General features: G+C 40.3%; 5 protein-coding genes across 8 annotated transcripts in view; 2 read left to right on the top strand and 3 right to left on the bottom strand.

The window, feature by feature from the left end:
* LOC146466772 (18S rRNA (guanine-N(7))-methyltransferase-like) overlaps positions 1-20,803 on the top strand; it is an 84,762-nt gene that overhangs the window by 7,631 nt on the left and 56,328 nt on the right. The window contains exons 11-12 of one of the 4 annotated variants that reach the window (XM_085126619.1): positions 6,069-6,158; positions 6,361-6,898. The exons of the other annotated variants lie outside the window; for them this stretch is intronic. Of the exons in view, the coding sequence (XP_084982745.1) occupies positions 6,069-6,158; positions 6,361-6,415 (145 nt within the window). The 3' untranslated portion in view covers positions 6,416-6,898. Of the gene's footprint in view, positions 1-6,068; positions 6,159-6,360; positions 6,899-20,803 lie in introns of those variants that run through there. 4 annotated transcript variants of the gene reach the window in all.
* On the bottom strand, positions 1,050-14,604 carry LOC146466776 (E3 ubiquitin-protein ligase TRIM71-like). Its single transcript, XM_085126606.1, has 2 exons — positions 12,202-14,604; positions 1,050-1,318 (listed from the first exon to the last, which is right to left on the bottom strand). The coding sequence occupies exon 1, from the start codon at positions 14,602-14,604 to the stop codon at positions 12,559-12,561; it is 2,046 nt and encodes a 681-aa protein (XP_084982732.1). The 3' UTR covers positions 1,050-1,318; positions 12,202-12,558.
* LOC146466773 (E3 ubiquitin-protein ligase TRIM71-like) overlaps positions 1,050-20,803 on the bottom strand; it is a 74,898-nt gene continuing 55,144 nt past the window's right edge. The window contains exon 2 of the mRNA XM_085126605.1: positions 1,050-1,318. The gene's annotated coding sequence lies outside the window, so the exon portion shown is untranslated. The remainder of the gene's footprint in view (positions 1,319-20,803) is intronic.
* Positions 1,354-4,101, bottom strand: LOC146466778 (E3 ubiquitin-protein ligase TRIM71-like). Its single transcript, XM_085126604.1, has one exon. The coding sequence runs from the start codon at positions 3,764-3,766 to the stop codon at positions 1,712-1,714; it is 2,055 nt and encodes a 684-aa protein (XP_084982730.1). The 5' UTR covers positions 3,767-4,101; the 3' UTR covers positions 1,354-1,711.
* On the top strand, positions 7,443-9,051 carry LOC146466777 (uncharacterized protein KIAA1958 homolog). The gene has a single exon (XM_085126673.1). It carries the CDS (start codon positions 7,443-7,445, stop codon positions 8,625-8,627), a length of 1,185 nt encoding a protein of 394 aa, XP_084982799.1. The 3' UTR covers positions 8,628-9,051.

The following is a 20,803-nucleotide window of genomic DNA, read 5'->3' as shown; positions in this document are numbered from 1 at the left end:
CTCCCCTCCCCGGCCGGGTTTTGATGAGGCATTTTTCCTCACCGTACGTCCCAGGAGCCGAGCATTTGTCCACCCCAGAGAGCCGGGTTGGCTCAGTCAAATGAGACATAATTCATTGAAGCATAAAAGTTAATTGCATAATTTAAATATTTTACAATTGTCGGGTCCTTCATGGAATTCGTTGTTTAAAGGGAATATTGTTCGTACAAATAATGGAAATTGTAACATTTAAGAATTGGTTTATGCTTAGTGTGCGTATATCAAGTTATGGATACATATGGGAAGTTTGGGGAACACGAGCGTCGAGAGCAACTCTTGCTTCTTGAGTGTTCTCCAAACTTCCCAAGTGCATCCATAAACTCGATATACGCACAGCTTAAAGCATGAACCAATTCTTTTATAATAAAGTGACAACAAAGTATTGAAAAGTAGTACGCGGAAAACGGTTTTTATTTGTGATTGATTGCAAAATTCTCTCAATGCGCTGTACCGAAAAACAAAGGTTCTTATCAGCTGTTTACAAACACGCAACAATAGTATCGTCTGAACGAGGACATTTCATCTGAACTTGTCAATGAAAATTTGCTTCTTTACATGAATTAGTTTATACAAACTAAAACTAAGCGACGGGAACCGAAGTTTGTCTGCAAGTTGCACACGTCATTTTATGGACGCACGGCCGTGCGTATGTTGAGAAATGTACTACGATGACGCTAATAGGAATTAGATAGGGAAGCACGCGGACTATGTAATAATTTCTGTTTGATTTCACAGACATGACTTCTTTCGACCAGCACTTTTTGAAAATAATTATGTTCCTGTTGTTTGAATTTCAAAAGGGAAATGCATTAAATAATATTGCTTGCCCACGAGCAAGCTTTCCTTGTAATCAATTAGTGATTACTGGTTGATAATTGTTTTTGCATTCCTTCTTATTTTCGTTGTTCCTTCTTCTTTTGTCTCAAAATATTGAAGTCCAAATGCAGAAATAAAAGTTTCATTCCCGCTCCAAACTGACCATCATTAAATATAATTACACGTCACACACATTTAAAAACAAAAGTTACCATTTATTTACACCTCACTACATGAAATGTTACACTATATACTTATGACTACTTGTAACTAAATAAGAATATATTTATGTCACAAAACATTGTCCTTTGCAATGTTAATTTCATTACACTGACATGCTAAAAACATACAAAAGAGTAAAATCACTTGAAAATCTATTGTAGAAAAGATTTATTTACAATCCTGAGCTTCACCCTACAATGTACTAATTTTCTTAGGTCGCCTGTTTAACAGGATTCAGCTGCTTACAGTAAATTATATGAGACAAAAAAGTTAAGGAATAATCTTGGCCTTTTGAGCCCTTAAAAAGCATTCCATTAACAAAACCTATGCTAGAAGCAAAAAAAATAACTGTTTCGTAATACAGTTGTAATAATATATAATGTATTTATAGTAGAATGCAATAAATGGTATAACCATCTTAGTTTTGAACTGCTCCACAGCACGTTCATTTACAAAATCTCTGTTGACCAAGAAAAACAATCAAATAAAAGACATCACTTGAGATATAACCTGCTACTGGCCTCTGGGAAACGCTACAAACATAATTATTTTTCAAAATAGGCTTTTTACAAAAATTCAGAAATTTCTGAATCAACAATGAGTACTTTATCGATATCATATCACAGGTGAGATATCATATGAGCTCAAATATCTGGATTCGGTTGTTCTCTCTGTCAGACACAACTATCCTTCCATCACTAAGATTTGCTGTAGACACTGGCAGATCAAACTCTCCTTTCCCACTGCCTTTTTTTCCAAACTTTGTTACAAACTTTCCGCTCAGCTCGAACACCTGAACCCTGTGATTCCCTAGATCACAAACCATCAGATGTCCGTCTCTGTTAACCGACAAGTAACCAGGCATATCGAACTCACCCTCCTTTTTGCCCTTCTTACCGAATTTAAACACAAAATTTCCCTCCAGATCAAACACTTTGACACAGTGTTCATTAAAATCTGAGACTATAAAATATTGCTCAGTCTGGATACAGTGATAGGGAAAGGACAAAAAGACTTGTCCGCCAAATTTACGTTTGAACTGCCCACGAGGGGAAAATATCTTGATTAATTTGTTACCTTTATCAGTAACAATAATATCACCGTTACTGGTGACAGATAAACCTTCAGGATACTGAAGCTGGTGATCAATGCTTCCTTTGTCACCAAATTTGGTAAGAAATTTACCATTCCCGCTGAACACCTGGACCCTGTTGTTATCACGGTCCGCCACTACAATGTTACTATTGCTATCAAAAGCTATCCCTGAAGGGCAGTTAAATTCACCCGGATTACGTCCCTCTCTACCAAACGATCTTAAGTGGGTACCGTCACTACTGAATACCGATACCCTGTGGTTTCTAAACTCAGCTACTGCTATTTCATTTCCATTATTCACTGCCACCCCCCGTGGTCCATAAAGCTTTCCAACAGACTCACCGAATGCTCCAAAAGATAGCACAGGTCTGAACCGCCTGGTTTGACTGGTTTGGGTCTTGACCTCAAAAGAACTGCCACGGACATGTTTTCCTTCAAACCCACTAATTGCTTTACTATTTTCTTTTCCTTCTGCACCTGACTGCTGCGTCTTAATTTTATTAAAAACAGTTTTTACAAAACCGACCCCCTTAGTGTTTAACATGCTAAGTAGTTCTTTATTTTCAGTAAAATTAAACCGAATGATGCGTTCAAGGTAACTTTTACCTTGGGCTTCTTGTTCCTGAAGGATCGTGTCAAATGTTTCATTAAATCCCAGGATTTCAGCGCTGGAACTTCGTCTCAAAAGTTGTCTGGTTTCCTCGATAGCTGATTCAATGATATGAAGTTGATTTTCAGCTTCGCCTTTTCTCAACGCGAAACAGTCGAGCAATTCTTTCGCTTGGTTATCAACTGCGCCAAAAATGTCCTGCTTCCTCGCTTCAATGATTGCCATCATCTGATCTGCAGTCGCCTGCACTTTGCTTTTTACGTCAGCTACTTGCACCTGAACATCAATGCTGCTTTGGTCGAGTTCGCTGATTTCATTTCTCTTTTCCTCTGCTTTCTCGTTAAGCGATTTAATCAGAGACTCCATTCGTAGCCTGTGTTCATTTGCTCCATCTTCCAGAAGCACTTTGGCGTGACCTTCGTGGAGTGTAACAACACAAGAATTGCAAATGGCGACTTTACAGTTCTTGCAAAAGAACTTCAGCGCTTCGTTTTCGTGGCGTTTAATCTGGCAAAACGCTGGTCGCTTTAGCACGTCTTCAATGTCCTGATCTTGAAAATCTTTTATCGCCAGCACCCGATGTTCTTTATATGCTCGGATTATATTATGTCCCCCGATACAGTTTTCACACCAGAAGAAGCAACACTCAAAACAGTAGAAACAGTTGGCGCTTGTCTTGTCGCAGTTTCCACATTTCACGCCAGTTGTGTTGCACTCTCTAATGGCCAACACATCCAGGAGGCTGTTTATTCTGAAGTTGGTTGGAAACTCGCTGGGATTTCCACTTCCTGGGATCCTAATTTCCTTGCGACATTCTGGACATGGTATGACATCTTGACGTGGACTCGTTCGATGAATCCCGTTCAAACATTTCAGACAGAAGCTGTGCAAGCAAGGCAGCTGTTTTGGCTCGGTAAAGGGGCACATACACACAGAACAGGAGACTTCATCATGAAGATTATCGAGCAAAGTCTTAATATCCATAATGAAGGACGCCAAGCGAAGGTTTGGAATTCAAAATGATGCAGTTGAGAGATCAATGAATTATTTTCTCTAGACGGGATGTTATTTCTTATCAGACTTACAATACCGGTATTGACCAATCACAGAGCGGTGATTGCAATGTTTTGACGTTACATCGTATCAGAATGGTTTCAAAAATATCCTGAATTTCTAGGAATTGTTTATGCGACCAAGAGAGCATGACCTTTTAAGAAGCTGTCAAGATGTTTTCACATCAGACTACCTTAGGGAAATGTTTGAGAGATTAACTAATTTTCTGCGTCTGTTTTCCTTTACACTCGTGAGGTTTTATCCTGTAAAGTTGGCTTTCTTTTTGCAAGAGCAGGGACGTAAATAAGACTTTTAGTCAACCGAGAAAAGGTTATAATTTCCAATATCACGCTGTCGGAACACAGAATGAAATCTAGCATGTTGAAATGCAAACGACCTTTTTGGTGACTACGAAAGCTCGTTTGACAGAAACTTTTGTGTTTGCGCGAAACGATCATAATCTACTACCGTAGCTCCTAGGCTATGAACAAAACTTTCCGGTGGGGAGTAGGGTGAAAAGAAATGCCTGTCTCTAGCCGGCCTTCCTTCTCGACCTGTTCGTGTAGGAAAACCATTACAAATCCGTGCATTAAATGGGCTTTCCAGGGCAGGTATATAACTGACGGCTTATTTCATGGTAAGGGAAATATATTATTTGTTCTATTGTTTATTGCTGATCAGATCATTTACGGTAAAGGATCCAGCGCTGTTAATTCGTTACTCAAAAGAAAAATTTCTAATTTTTAGAATTCCATATGTAAGACTTCACAAGCTCTTTTAATGTGCCGTGCCTTCTTCGTTATTTTCTAAGACATGAAATAGCAATTATACGTGTTCAAAGCACAAACCACTCCAAATTGTGAAATCATTCCAAATATCGCATTTTTCATTATTTTGGACGTGTGTTTTTGATGTTAAAAAGCAGTGGAGTTGTTCCGACTTTTGAGGGAAGGTGTCGAAATAAGATTCCTACAAAAGGTACGTCTTGCAGTTTCATTTTGTGGGCGTGGCTCGATCCTGAGACACACTCTTCCAAAACGTTTCGACGCAACCATTTCATTCAGTTGCCATATAAAAAGTATATCTAAACAAACCATAAACGTTTTTCGTGAAAGGCGAAAAGATGACAAAAACTCGAATTTGGCAAAACTATAGTGTCAAGATGTTTAGAGATGCCGGATATTTTGCAAACCTGGATCCAGGATCAGTATGATACTTGACTGATGGCACAATTGATCCTTACGGCAGTAAAACAGACAAAACAAAAAAGTTATATATAGGCCTGGAAGTGAAAATGAATCATTTGTGAAAGTTTTCAGCCTCTAGTCTCGTGTGGACGGTAGACAATGTGCCGAAAACCCTAGTGTAAATGCAACACTTTTAAATATTTTCGAGATGACAAAACTGGAGGGAATTGAAAACGTAGTAGTATGGGCCTGGCGTATAAAAGGACCGGTATTGCCATGGAAATTTGATTTGAAGTAACTTCATACACAATTATTATTTCTTTGTTTTTGGTTTCAGTTTTTAACTCACTAATGGCGGGTAAACAGGCAAGAGGACACTGTGTCCTGCCTTACTAGCCTTACCTACCCAACCCATCCCCAAAGTGAGACTGAATTTAAACCAATCCCAACCAACATTTTGGGCAAAAAGATAAAATGAAACCAAGATCAGCAAGAGTGCAACGCTTGCAGAAGGTTAATGCGGCAGACAAATTTGTAAGTTCGTTTGTTGTCCGCATCAATTAAACTGGCAAAAGAAATACGTCGCCCTATTTCGTTCGCAATTCTTCAGCAGTAACCGCTGAATCTCGATCAGTGGGCACGCTCTAGGAAACAGTGGTAGGCTCCACGTAGCTGCTTGTTGGTTACGTGGTCTTTTCAACTTGTGCCGAGTGCTGCTCAATACTCATTGGTTCCAGCAGTGTGGTTGAAAGTCCCAAATATTAAGCTTGGACTAGCTCTGCTTTGGGCCTTTTCTGTAAGAAAACTAGAAAAAGTTCTGTCATGTCTTATGGCCATACATTATACTCGATTTTTGCTTTTTTGATTCTATAAAAAATACTGCAAGTCACAATTATATCAAAAAATATCAAAATGTTATTTTGACAATTGATAACAGTGAAGATACAATAACTGTTTTATTACCCGAAACTAACGCATAATAAATTCTGCGTATCGGGAAAGTGAATTTCATATTTGAGACCAGTTTTTTCTATAATCCCTTTCAGAGAAAGAGCTAGAGTTCCACGAGGAAAATCGATAAAAAAGAGTAAAGATTGGATTAAAGAAAAGAAAGACAGAAGAAGACGGCAGGGAAGGTAAGGAAAATCTTTGTCACTAAAATGATGAAGTGATGTTAAGGGCAGTTTGGAACATAAATGGCCTTTATTTAGCACATTGAAGTAGTGTCATTTGTGCTCTGTTACGTGAAAAAGTGCCCCTCATTTTGGCCAATTGGAATATACTTATTCGTTTTCGTGAACGAAGAGATGAACTTCAATTATTTTTTCTTAATTCTAGGGAAGTGAGGCCAGACTCCAAGTACACGGGACGAAAAAGAAAATCCACCTTTTGATTAGGACGCAAGCAAGGAATTCCCCCACCATTAATTCAGGCGAGGAAAATTAAGCCAGTAGTGAATGCGTGTGTTACGGTAATCTACTGGGTATTTACAGTTCTGTGGATGTATACGGTCACATGTGACGTGGAAATAATCCTTTCACGTGGACTATAACGAAAAACAATCTTAATAATGACAAACAGATGGGAACTTGCTATAACTGTCTCTTAATCATCCTACCAAATGGTGTAGGGAATGTAAACGAGAGGGACAAAGATTGTTTGGCAAAAGCTGTGTTACGAAAACTTCAAAATATAATGATGATAACTTGCTAGGCCTTGCCGTTGTGAACCAAGTTGCAGGCGACATTGAACGAGTTGCACCCCGTCTGAAATTTATCTTGCCATGGAACATTACGTTGCAAGTAACACAAAGAGAAAAATGTTTATCTTCTTTTCACAACGGTATGACACTCAATAAACATGTCTCAATTCGTCAGCCGGTAGTTCTGCTCTCCTTGTTTATATCCGTATTTGTTAGAAACCCCCAGTTGAGCTGCATCTTGGCGTTAGGGACGAAGCTCACCATCTGCAACCTGCTGTTAGCACCGTGATCGAAAAACATACGCTAATATCACCACGATTAAATTTATTTTGTTAAAATCCTTTTTGTATAAACCCGTATTGATCATCAATTCTTATCAATAAGGCAAACTTGTATCCATGTCCTTTAATTGACAAATAAAAGAAATACTCCGCAAGATCTTCAGTTATTGTAAGGACGAACGCAGATAAAACTGGCATCAAAGGGACCGTTTATAACATGTTGCTTAATAATCAGTTGAAGATAAATGCAATTATTATACAATGCTGATGCTATCTCAATTTTGATTGGCTAAAAGCACCCCGCTAATTCTAGATGGCGCTGTGTCATCGCGTCACATCTACAGACACTGGCGTTTATGCATGTAGGTATGACGCGTTTTTGCAGACAATGGTTTTCGTCACCTGACGAGCTAGCCGGCGGTTTGAACAAGATTGTCATGGCGGAGTCCGCTCCAAGATTCGCGTCAATCTCAGAAGCGGATTTAGGACGCCTTGTTGACGACAAGGACGCAAAGAACACCAAACGAGCTACCAAGACAGCTCTTAGAGTTTTACAGCAGTATTTGAAGGAGAAGAAAGTTCCCGAACCGCAAACCAAAGATGGCATCAGTAACGTTCTCAAACTATTTTATGCCGAAGCTAGAAAAGTCGATGGAACTTCTTATTCCAAAAGCACTCTCAACAGCCTGAGATTTGGACTGGGCAGACACTTCAAGGCGACTCTTGGCTTCGATATAATAAACGATCCAGCATTTGCCGAGGCAAACAAAGTTTTTGGCGCCAAGTGCGTTGAACTAATACGACAAGGGCTCGCCAAAGTCGAACACACGCCACCGATCTGCGAAGAAGATCTTAAAAAGCTGTACGAAAGCGATGTTTTTAACCAAAACAGCCCGGAAACGCTTCAAAACAAAGTTTTTTTCGAGGTTATGTTGTACTTTTGTCGCCGAGGAAGGCAAAATCTTCGTGAACTCAAAAAAGCTGATTTTTCATTCAGCACGGATGGCAAAGGTGCAAAATATGTGTGCAAAACAACAGATGAACTCACAAAGAACCGACGAGAAAATGATGAAGGATTTGAAGGAGGCGTGATGTTCGAGAAACCAGGACCACACTGTCCTGTGGCTTCATTTGAACGGTACATACAGCACCTGAATCCCTCAAACGAATTTTTGTTTCAGCGGCCGAAGAAAAACGCCCGCATATCTGATCAAGTGTGGTACGATAACATGGTTGTCGGAGAGCGTTTGCTCGGTGAAAAAATGAAAAGGATCTCTCGAGAAGCCAAACTTTCAAAGTGTTACACCAATCACTCGATCAGGGCAACGGCGGTTACAATCCTGGACAAGTCCGGGTTCGAAGCAAGGCATATCATGGCGGTGAGCGGGCACAGAAATGAATCCAGCATTCGGAGCTATAGCAGGACTGACATTTCAACCAAGAGAAAAATGTCGGAAACCCTGACGACAGAGTGCGAGGTGAGAGGTGAGGAAGTGGCTATTAATCCGCACCAGTTATCTCCTGTTATTAGCCTTTCTCAAGAGGAATTTATTGTACAGAACTCTCATTCAGAGATAACGAAAAATTTTAATTTCTTCAACTGTAATGTCAACATTCATTAAACGCAAATCGGGAACATTTTTCAAAAGACCGTACAACTTAACTTTAGAATTTTGTTCAAAAGTTTCAGTTCGATTCAGTTTTTCCTGAAACGTTTTCAGATGTTTTAAGCTTAAATCCTTTCTGTAAACCTTTTGAATTCCGCTTTACACGTTATTCACGGCTGTCATTAATAAAGATGTTTACACTGAAACGTGTCATTGCGTGGCTTACTTTGTTGTTGTTCTGTGAAATGTCTCAACGCTTGTACATTTATAATTGTATAATAAAACAATTATTGGATTCGGTTTTCGCATGATAGCGAAATTATCAAGGCCTCGGTTTGTGTTATCCGCCTCAGCCTTCGGCTTCGGCAGATAACACAAACCTCGGCCTTGATAATTCTCGCTATCATGCTCAACCTCATCCAATAATTGCTTATTGTACGAATGAGTACTGACAAAGAACAGGCAGCAACTTCATGATAGCTCGAAAATGAAGTAGGCAGCAAGCCGTTGAACCGGTGTAAAAACACGCTAATGTGAACCTCACCAAATTAAGCAGACCTCTTTCAACTTCAGTTCACAACATGTGCACTTCCCCAAATATCGTCTCTCTTAAGGATTAGAACTGAAACACGTAAGCTTGTGCATTTGCTCCCGCAATCTCGTCCCCAGGGATATCTTTGCTTTCAAGGAATGGCGGCTCGGCGGAATGAAACCGTTGAATACTGGGCCTAAGTCGTTGTTCCGATGCTGAGCCGCTGTTAGTGAGTTTTTGTTCCGTGTTCCATTGGAACGGAGAACTTTTGCTGTTTACCTGGATATTGGGTACGGCTGCGTTCATGTAAGGACACGAGAGAAGGGTCCTGAAGAGGTGAAATAGGAACCGGGATTTGTCCTTTTCGAACTGGAAAAATGGGAATTGACACAATGGGAATGGGATGTGATCACTGGAACTGGGAAAAATCACCTTGAAGCTCAGAATGTGAACATTTTTTTTCTCCTGCTGTTAATCAAAGACTCCTGTGAGCTAACTCGCAAATGCGGAAGTGAACAGTGGTAACCGTAACGCAGAACTCGCACCAAACTACGCTACAAGGATTCGTGGATGCCATACTGAAATGAACTATGACGTGAAAGGTAAAGAACGTTGTTCGCATTTTGTTTGGTTGGCCAAGGAGTCGAAATATCAATCGCGTTTAACAAGAAAACCATAATGGCTTAATAAGCCATTTATGCCTCATGGTACGCCGCCTTGATTTTTTTGCGGTTCGCGTCACCGAGATGGGCTCTGGAATAATTTGGGGAGGTGGTCCCTAAACGTTCAACACTTTTCGTAAGTTTTCTATTTCTGAGATAAGTTTATATTTTGAAAACTGTTTGGAGCCTTAAGAGTGATAGGCTTTCAAAAGCGAAAAAGATGATACCCCGTTGATGTGTAGAGCCGCGGTGGATTGTATTGTAGAAGCAAGTTCTTTTCTGGGTGTGTGTTTCTTGTTTTTGGTGCTGTTTTTCACAAATGAATATGGATATCCGTTGGAAAAAAGAACCGATGGTTTATACATAAGTCAATACCCGTAGTGCCCATCCCCCCCCCCCCCCCTCCTCCGTCTGGGTTTTGATAAAAGCATTTTCCCTCACTGTACGTCCCAGGAGTCGGGCATTTGTCCACCCCAAAGCCGGATGGGCTCAGTCAAATTAGACATACAGTAATAGCCCGCGTATAAGAACCTGGGTTTTAAGAAGCTGTTAGGCCACAATTTTCATTTTAAGCCCCGTCCACATAAGAACCTATTTAGGCTAAAATTTTAAGGTAGGTTCTTATCAGTGGGGTTGCTGTGAAAGAGTATAGGTAGAAACTGCTGAATTAAGATCATCATCTATTTAAAAGTAACTTGACATAACTTTTGTTTGTTTCAAGCTTAAGTACCATGTTGTATGTCTATTGTGTTTGCCATTATACTGTATTATGAGATGATATTTATAATATATATAGTATATTCAGATCAAATTCAAATTTTAAGAACCTTGGTAGCCTAAATTTGCTCTAAGTACCATTTATATAAGAACCTATTTAGGCTGAATTGAAAAATTCAGGTTCTTATACTTGGGCTATTACTGTAATTCATAGAAGCGTAAGAGTGAACTGCATAATATTTTGTGATTATGAGGTCCTTCATGGAATTCGTTATTTAAAGTGAATGTTGGTCTAACACATAATGGAAATTAAAACGTTTCTGTATGATTTCACAGACATTTCTACTTTCGACCATCCCTTTTTGAAAATTGAATTTCAAAGGGGAAATGCATTAAAAAGCAATTGCTAGGCCTACGAGCAAACTCGCCTTCTTGTTCCTTAACCCCGCCTAGGTAAGCTCACTCGCACACGACCAACTACACCCTCATGAAACTCTACAATACTGACATTATTTAGTCTTACTATGATTAAAAGTGCAATTCATAGCAGGCAGCGTGGTCGAGTGGTTAGGGCGTCAGACTTGGAATAAGGAAGTCCCTGGAGTTGTTTCTCGGTAGCCCCGGGTTCATCTCCTCGGTTTTGTTTGTAAATGGCCAGCTGGTCTGCCTCCTGCCAGCTGGGATTCTTAACCATGTTATGTTCTATTTCAAATAATTATTTGTTTCTTCCTGTTTTGTTTTATTATCCCTGGAAAGCCCCAGGAGGATAATTAAGTATATTATTATTATTATTATTATTATTATTATTATTATTATTATTATTATTATTATTATTATTATTATTATTATTGTTGTTGTTGTTGTTGTTGTTGTTAATATTGTTGAACGAGTGAGCATTGTTTAGCTCGGAACATGGTGAGCTTTAATATATTAAAAAAAATTGTATGAATATCTTGGCTTTTTTCTGGACTGAAGTAGAGGATTTGACATTCCAGGACAATGATGCTAGACTCTTTAATTCCCTCCCAAAAAGCAAGTCTCCCAATAGAAAATGCAAAAATTACAGTTTTTTCCTGAGACTGTCCAAGACTTTACTGCGCTTTAATATTAGCTTACTTGTTTTTCAATTTTCCATTAACTACAAGGGTAATTTAGTATAAAAAGTAATACATATTAGATTTGTCTATTTTGTGCTTGGTAAATTTTGCTAGACTGACATTACGATTAGGAGCACTTCCTTCATAATGTAAATGTAGCAATCAAGTAGTGATTATTGGCTGATATTTGTTTTGTTTTTGTTCTCATTTTCGTTGTTCCTTCTCTGATGTCAAAAGTTGGAAGTCCAAATGCAGAAATAAAAGTTTCATTCCCACTCTGAACTGACTTTCATCAAACATCATTACACATCGCACACATTTAAAAAACAAAAGTTACCATTTATTTACACCTCACCACATGGTATATTACAAATCTACTTGCAAGTAAATATTAATTTACTTATGTCACAAAACATTCTGTCCTTTGTAATGTTAATTTCATTATACTGACATGCTTAAAACATTCCAAAAGAGTGAAATTACTTGAAAATATATTGTAGAACAGATTTATTTGCAATTACTTGTTTCAACCTACAATGTGCTAATTTTCCTAAACCGCCTGTTTAACAACATTCAGCTACTTACAGTAAATTATATAAGACACAATAAATTTAAGAAGTAATGTCGGCCTTTTGAGCCCCTAAAAAACATTTCATTAACAAAATCTATGTTACAGTAATAATATATAGTGTAGATATAGGAGAATGCAATAAATGTCACAACATATTAGTTTTAAACTGCTCAACAAGTCGTCCATTTACAAAATCTCTGTTGCCCAAGAAAAACAATCAAAAGACATGATTTGAGATGTAACCTGCTACTGGCCTCTAGAAAACACTACAAATATAATTATTTCTCAAAATCGTCTTCTTACAAAAATCCAGAAATTTCTGAATCAACAATGAGTATTTACTCGATATTATATCACAGGTGAGAAATCAAATGAGCTCAAATATCTGGATTCGGTGGTTGCCACAGTCAGACACAACTATCCTTCCATCACTAAGATTTGCTGTAGACGTTGGATAATCAAACTCTCCTTTCCCACTGCCTTTTGTTCCAAACTTTGTTACAAACTTTCCGCTCAGCTCGAACACCTGAACCCTGTGATTCCCTGAATCACAAACCATCACATGTCCATCTCTGTTAACCGACAAGTAACTAGGACGATTGAACTCGCCCTCCTTGTTCCCCTCCTTACCGAATTTAAACACAACATTTCCCTCCAGATCAAACACTTTGATACAGTGTTCACCCCTGTCTGAGACAATAAAAAATTGCTCCGTCTGGATACAGTGATAGGGATTGGACAAAGAGCCTAGTCCGCCAAATTTACGTTTGAACTGCCCACGGGGGGAAAATATCTTAATTAATTGGTTACCTTTATCAGCAACAATAATATCACCGTTACTGGTGACAGATAAACCTTCAGGACTCTGAAGCTGGTGATCATGGTTTCCTATGTCACCAAACTTGGCAAGAAACTTACCATTCCCACTGAACACCTGGACCCTGTTGTTATAATGGTCCGCTACTATAATGTTGCCATTGTTATCAAAAGCTATCCCTGAAGGGAAGTTAAATTTACCCGGATTACGTCCCGGTCCACCAAACGATCTTATGAGGGTACCGTCACTACTGAATACCGATACCATGTGGTTATTAATCTCAGCTACTGCTATTTCATTACGATTATTCACTGCCACCCCCCATGGGGAATCGAGCTTTCCAACAGACCCACCGACTTCTCCAAAAGATAGCACAGGTCTGAACCGCCTGGTTTGGGTCTCAACCTCAAAAGAACTGCCACGGACATGTTTACCTTTAAACCCACTAATTGCTATACTGTTTTCTTTTCCTTCTGCACCTGATTGCTGTGTCTCAATTTTTTTAAAAACAGTTTTTACAGAACCGACCCCCTTAGTATTTAACACGCTAAGTAGTTCTTTATTTTCAGTAAAATTAAACCGAGGGATGCGTTCAATGTCACTTTTACCTTGGCCTTCTTGTTCCTGAAGGATCGTGTCAAATGTTTCATTAAATCCCAGGATTTCAGCGCTGGAACTTCGTCTCAAAAGTTGTCTGGTTTCCTCGATAGCTGATTCAATGATATGAAGTTGATTTTCAGCTTCGCCTTTTTTCAGCGCGAAACACTCGAGCGATTCTTTTGCTTGGTTATCAACTGCGCCAAAAATGTCCTGCTTTCTCGCTTCAATGATTGCCATCATCTGATCTGCAGTCGCCTGCACTTTGCTTTTTACGTCAGCTACTTGCACCTGAACATCAATGCTGTTTTGGTCGAGTTTACTGATTTCATTTCTCTTTTCCTCTCCTTTCTTGTCGAGCGATTTAATCAGAGACTCCATTCGTAGCCTGTGTTCATTTGCTCCATCTTCCAGAAGCACTTTGGCGTGACCTTCGTGAAGTGTTACAACACAAGAATTGCAAATGGCGACTTTACAATCCTTGCAAAAGAACTCTAGCGCTTTGTTTTCGTGGCGTTTAATCTGGCAAAATGCTGGTCGCTTTAGCACGTCTTCAATGTCCTGATCTTGAAAGTCTTTTATCGCCAACACGCGATGTTCTTTATTTGCTCGGATTATATTATGTCCCGTGATACAGTTTTCACACCAGAAGGTGCAACACTGGAAACAGTAGAAACAGTTGGCGCTTCTCTTGTCGCAGTTTCCACATTTCACACCAGTTGTGTTGCACTCTTTAATGGCCAAGACATCCAGGAGGCTGTTTATTCTGAAGTTGGTGGGAAACTCGCTGGGATTTCCACTTCCTGGGATCCTAATTTCTTTGCGACATTCTGGACATGATATGACATCTTGTCTTGGACTCGTTCGATGAATCCCATTCAGACATTTAAGACAGAAGCTGTGCAAGCAAGGCAGCTGTTTTGGCTCGGTAAAGGGGCACATACACACAGAACAGGATACTTCATCATGAAGATTATCGAGCAAAGTCTTAACATCCATAATAGTCCGGCAGCAAATGTCATGAAATAAAGTCCCGTGGGAATTTCGTGAAGAAAGCAAGCCACTATTCTGAATGTGTTAAGGGGACCCTAAATTACATGAAAAGTTTTGGTGGCAACTTTGGAACTTGCTCAGACGGGTTTTATGGGGGGTCGAAAATGTGACATGTATATTCGTACATGGAAACGAGGCTCTAACATAAAGTTATCCATAGCTATCCATTATTTGCGTAACATTGAACCAAAATCACCACAATTATGCAAATCAAGGTTTCAAATATCAAAATGCGATTGTAAGAGGTTATTGGGGTCACGTGACCAAGCTAGCACTAAAACGAGGCTCACGCAAAAGCTGTACTGGAAACCCCTTTAACCTCTCCTGACGAAGACAGAGATTGACGAAAGTATTGCAGGTGGATGTCATCCGTGTAATGAAACATGTTTATTGGTAAGGGTTATCAAGTGACCATGCTTGCATGAAAACGAGTCTGGCACAAAAGCTGCACTGGAGTACATGGAACATTGCAAAAGGATGAGGTATGAAGTGTCGTTGCTTGATAACACCCATATATTCAAACGTGTTTATAAGGGTAGGGCCTTAAGATGAAAAGCCTATCATAAAAATGAAGCAAAGGTGATATAATAATAATAATAATAATAATAATAATAATAATAATAATAACAATTATTATTATTATTATTATTATTATTATTATTATTATCATTATTATTATTATGATAAAAAGTAATAATTATGATAATAATATTAATAATAATAATTTCTTTATTCATTTGATAACATACACAAAGTTACAAACTTAAAATTAACTAGCATATTTGAAAAGCGCTGACATTAAAATCCTCCCCCCCCCACCAAAAAAAATACATTAGATGCTCTCAAAATCGCACAAACATGAAAAATAGGTAAAAAGTTTGAACAGTGATACACTAATTAACATGCTTCAACCACAAAACGTATCTGTCACTTTATTTTGAACATAAAGAGAAAACAGGATGGTGCACACGTAAGAGAGGGCCTGGGCTGTGTCTTTGTTATTTATGGTCAGCGGTAGTTATAATAAGAATAGGAGTCCGCCATCTTGACTTACAGAGAATGTAGCGAGGATGGCTATGGAGTTTCCTCGCAATACAGGCATTACTTTAGAATTGTGCATCATCTGCCAGACACAAACAGATGAGGAACTTGTGGAAAACCCTGTTTCACACCAAAAACTATTCGATGCAATTCAGGAAAGATCTCATTATGGAGAAGTGAAGTTCACCGAAGTGTGGTCCTATTTGAAAGGCTTTTCATTTAAAGAACTAAAAGAACGAGTATCATGGCACAGGAAGTGTTACCAAGAAACGACACATTCAGGCATGATAAAAAGAGCTAAAGAAAGGTATGAAAGAGAACTGTCTGGTCCAAACGAGGCAAGGCGGAAATCTTGTGATCTGTCACTGGAAGCTAAACAACCACTAACACGCTCGAAGACATCGCCATACAATCGAGATGTGTGCTTTTTCTGTGATGGTGAGGGAGGATATCGTCAACCACTACACACTGTCAGTACCTTGTCTGCAGGAAGTTCTCTGGATGCTGCCGTGAAGAAAGAAGGAGATGAGAAGCTACACGTCAAACTCTCGACTGCAGTTGACAGCAAAGATGCTCATGCAATTGACATCAAATATCATAAAAACTGCTGGACGAAACATGTCACAAATGTACTTCGTAAACCTTCTGCTACATCAAACATCGAGCAAGCAAGTGAAGTAGCAGCCAAGATAGAGTTTGTAACCATGACAGAGATGGCACTGAAGAGCGGCAAGGTAATGAATATGTCGCAGCTACAGGCTGCATTTGACACTATCTCGCAGGAAAACAACGTGGAAGGGAAGACATGCAGTCGCAAGACTATAAAGAAACTTATTCAGGCCGAAGTAGAAGGTGTTGAGTTCCACAAGCCCAAACGTGTGAACGAATCAGAGAGGGTAAGCATCAAGGAATCAAGAGATGTTGCGATTCAGTTATCTGAAACTGTTAATGAAGATTGTACAAGCAATATGAAAACCTTGTATGATGCTGCTGTACTCCTTCGGAAGTCCATCAACAACTGTAAAAAGTGGGTATTCACTGGCTCACTGGAAACATTATCAAAGGATAATTGCCCACAGGAACTTTACTGTTTCTACAGATGGATAATTCAAGGACCAAATGCCACCCTGTCTGTTGAAGAAAAAAGCACTGAAGTTCATAAACGGGCGATGCATCTGGCTCAAACTACCATATCAATGTGCTTGACGGAACGACAAGTCAAGAACAAGAAGTCTGAAACAATACAATCTACTCGAGAGATGCCAGAACAGCTTGCAGTGGGCCTTGCAGTTCATCAAGCTTTACGAAGCAAAGAAATTGTAAACATGCTGCACGGGTTTAGGATGTCCGTTGAGTACAACCGACTTCTTAGGGTGGAATCGCAGATAGAGGCACATGTTCTTCAACGTATGGAACAATGTGGTGGAGTGTATCTTCCCCCAGACATAGTGAAGGATAGGCACGTGTTCTTTGCTATCGACAATGTTGACTTCGCTGAAGATACCTATGATGGGAAGCGCACATTACACGGTACAGCCATGGCAATCTACCAGAGGACGGAACCAGATGATGAACAGCCGGACTTAAGGTATGTTTTCATTTCTATTAGAAAGTTGATAGAAAATTAGTGAAACGGTTAGGCTTTCTGTATTCGGCTATACTTGCCATACCTTCCATGTCTCCAGTTCCCAGCTTAAAAAAAACTCAGACACGGTTCACTGCAACTTTTGCCGACGATATCGCAGTTCGTATGGCGTGTTTCCCAGAAGATAAAACAAGAGGAACATCACTTTTTACAAATACCATTAATAAATGTGTTAACTGATGTAAGATAGGTCAAAATGCGTCGCATAACATGCCTACAATGTGAATACAATAAAATTAGGAATTAACAAATTAAAAATAAAGGTTATTTAATGTATTTGTAGGTTGGACGACTCATCAGACCTCAGTCGCTCAATAAAAGAGCTCCCAAAGTCTCTCACAGAATTATTGGAATGCCCCGAGCCATCTAAGAAACCAACACACCCACTTCATCCTGCATTTGGTCTCTTTGCTGAGCATGAAATTCCAATCACCGTAAGCCAAGATGACTTTGCCTGGTTGCTGGCACGCACCCTTACAAGAGAGGAGAGTGGTTGTGATGAAACGTCCGATAATGAGAGTCAGAGTGTGATCCACCAGAAAACACAAGTCCCAGTATGGTCTGGTTATCATTCTTTTCTTACTGATGTTATTCCTGTAACACGCGCTGGTATACCTCCCTTGATTGCAGCCCCAGCCCATGAATGGAATACTTTGCTAACAGTTCTTATGTACGCCCAAACGATAAGTACGCAGGTTGTGGGTTCAGAAAGAAAGACAGTCATATCCCTTGACATGGGACTTTATTTGCCTGCAAAGAAGCTACAAATGGCTCGAAATGACCTGGATCACATCATACTTCGCCCGGGTGAGCTGCACATATGCATGGCCATGTTGAGAACCATCGGCGCATATGTGGAAAACAGCGGTATCGACATGTGCTGGATTGAATCGGAGCTCTATGGTCCCTCGACAGTACGGCAAATACTTGACGGCAACCATGTGAAGAGAGGTGAGAACACGCATATCACAACCTTACAGGCCTTGTTCACTTTGTACCAGGAAGCCTTTTTCAAGCAACATCAGGAGTTACATGAGACCCTTCAGAGTTTGGCACAAGAGCTTTGTGATGCATGCAAAGATGGTACAAGAACACAAGTGAAGAACGCACACGTGGATATGGTTAGTGCTATAAGTTATCTCAATATTCTTGAGAAGATGTCAACATTTGAAGCTGCAAACACCAGCAACCCGATGTTCAAAGTGATGCGCCACTACATGCGTATGGTTATGGAGATGCTGGCATTCATCAGAGCTGTTCGAACTGGAGACTGGTCACTACATCTAATTACTCTAGAGATGTTCACCAAGTACTTCTTCGCCCATGACAAAATAAACTATGCACGTATGATTCCTGTGTACCTTGCTGAGATGTCATCATTGAAAGAATCAGATCCAGAAATCTATGAAGAGTTCATCCAAGGGAACTGGGTAGTGAACAAAAATGCTAAAGTACCATTCTGCGCAGTAGGAGCTGACAATGCACTCGAACATAAGAACCGGTCAATGAAAGTCTCTGGAGGGTTGGTTGGCATCACCCTAAATGAAGCTGCTCGGACTAAATTCTTCCTGATAGCTCCAGAGCTCGCAAGCCTAGCTGAACAAGCAAAGAACATGGCGGGGGTGTCTTCCAAACTTCAAGGTCGTCATCATAACCTCGCTACAGCTGTCTTAGCACGCGAAGAGAAAGGTTTAGCACAGTTAACAGCCACTATTGAAAGGTTCACGAATCCATTCTCTGATGCACATACCGACCTGTTCAACCTAGTGACCAAGGTGGTTATGCCAGAAACGGTAAAGAAAGATTTGTGTGAACAAAGCGAGATTGGCAGGAGACTGTTTGACTGTTTTGTAAAAGAACGAGTCCAGTCTGGTGAAGTTAACCTTTGGTCGCCCTTAAAGAAGAGAAAACTCCTAACATGGAAAACCAGTGCAAAGGTGGTAAAGGTGACTGCAGCAGACAAGATTGTGGAGCTTCAAGAGGATAGGTCCCTTTTCGCGCGTATGATGATGGTGTGCAAGAGCAGGCCAGAAATTGATATAAAGGAGACTGTAGGCCAATACGAGTTTTCGATAGTCCCGCGATCATTGTTTGCTGCTGATGGCACAATGCTTCACTGTTCATCCAAGAGTAATCTAATGAACATTCTGGAGAAGCTGAACGACAACAGAAGCAACAGGAGAGTAGCTAGTCCAAATGAAGATCGAGTGAAAGTCGCTATTGTAGATGGGATGGCAGAAGTTCAGTCACTTGACAAGCCAGAGTGGATCAAAAATTGTGCACAGCTGGCTGAGCACTTCAGCAACCGTGTTCTGCAGGCATACACTGGAAGTTATGAAGTGCGTTTAATTTTTGACAGATATGATTTACCTTTTTCACTCAAAGCGGCCACCAGGGTTAGACGGCAAGGAGGCCAAGCTCCAGTCTATTACCACATCACTGACACAACGCACATTGCCAAAGTTCCAATGAAACGACTCCTGTCACACACGAAGACCAAGATGGAGCTCACTATCTATTTGGGCCAAAAGATTAAAGAGCATGCTGATCGTAGTGGAAGGCAACTGGTGGTAGCATGGGGAAGTGAATGTCAAGCAACGCACAAGGACATGGGACATTTACAGAGTAACCAAGAGGAAGCTGACACAAAGATGATCTTGCATGCCCTCGATGCTTCGGCTTATGGTGCAACCCAACTAGAGATTCACTCTCCGGACACAGATGTCTTCGTCCTTGCTCTTAGGCGTTATCCGGAATTGTGCGAGGACACGCTGTTTGTCACGGGAAGAGGGCAACACCATCGTATTATCGAGCTCAAACCTATTGTTCAAACTCTTGGGCCAGATAAGATAGCAGCACTTCCAGCATTCCATGCCCTTAGTGGGGCCGACAACACGGGAAGTTTTTCTGGAAAGGGAAAGCTTCTCTGCTGGAAGGTATTTGCAGAGGCGGATCCATCCATCATCACTGCCCTTGCAGAACTTGGGCAAGCTGCTCATCCAAATGAAGAAATTGTTGCAGCCATTGAGAAGTTTGTCTGTCTTCTATATCAACCGAGAACAACAATAACAACTGTTAAAGAGCTGCGATGGTTCCTTTTCAAGAAAAGACAAGCACAATCAGACAGGCTGCCACCAACTAAGGCCGCATTGCACCAGGCAATCCTGAGAGCGCATTACCAGTTGATGGTCTGGAACAGCGACAGAATAACAAACTCAGCGCTACCATCACCGCAGCAGTATGGATGGCAAATGGACCAAGATGAATGGGTACCCGTCATGACAAACCTGCCACCAGCCCCTGAAGCGATACTTCAACTTGTGAAGTGTGGATGCTCCAAAGAAAGGTGTTCCACTAACCGCTGTCAGTGCCGCAAGGCTGGGTTAAACTGCACAGACCTCTGCACCTGCTCCGACAATGGGGAGACCTGTGATAACGATGTTCAGGAGGAAGATGTTC

Source organism: Pavona decussata, unplaced genomic scaffold (genome assembly GCF_977016875.1).
Source record: "Pavona decussata unplaced genomic scaffold, jaPavDecu1.1 SCAFFOLD_140, whole genome shotgun sequence".
In the NCBI taxonomy this organism is placed as follows: domain Eukaryota; kingdom Metazoa; phylum Cnidaria; class Anthozoa; order Scleractinia; family Agariciidae; genus Pavona; species Pavona decussata.
This window is presented reverse-complemented; position numbering and strand designations above follow the sequence as displayed.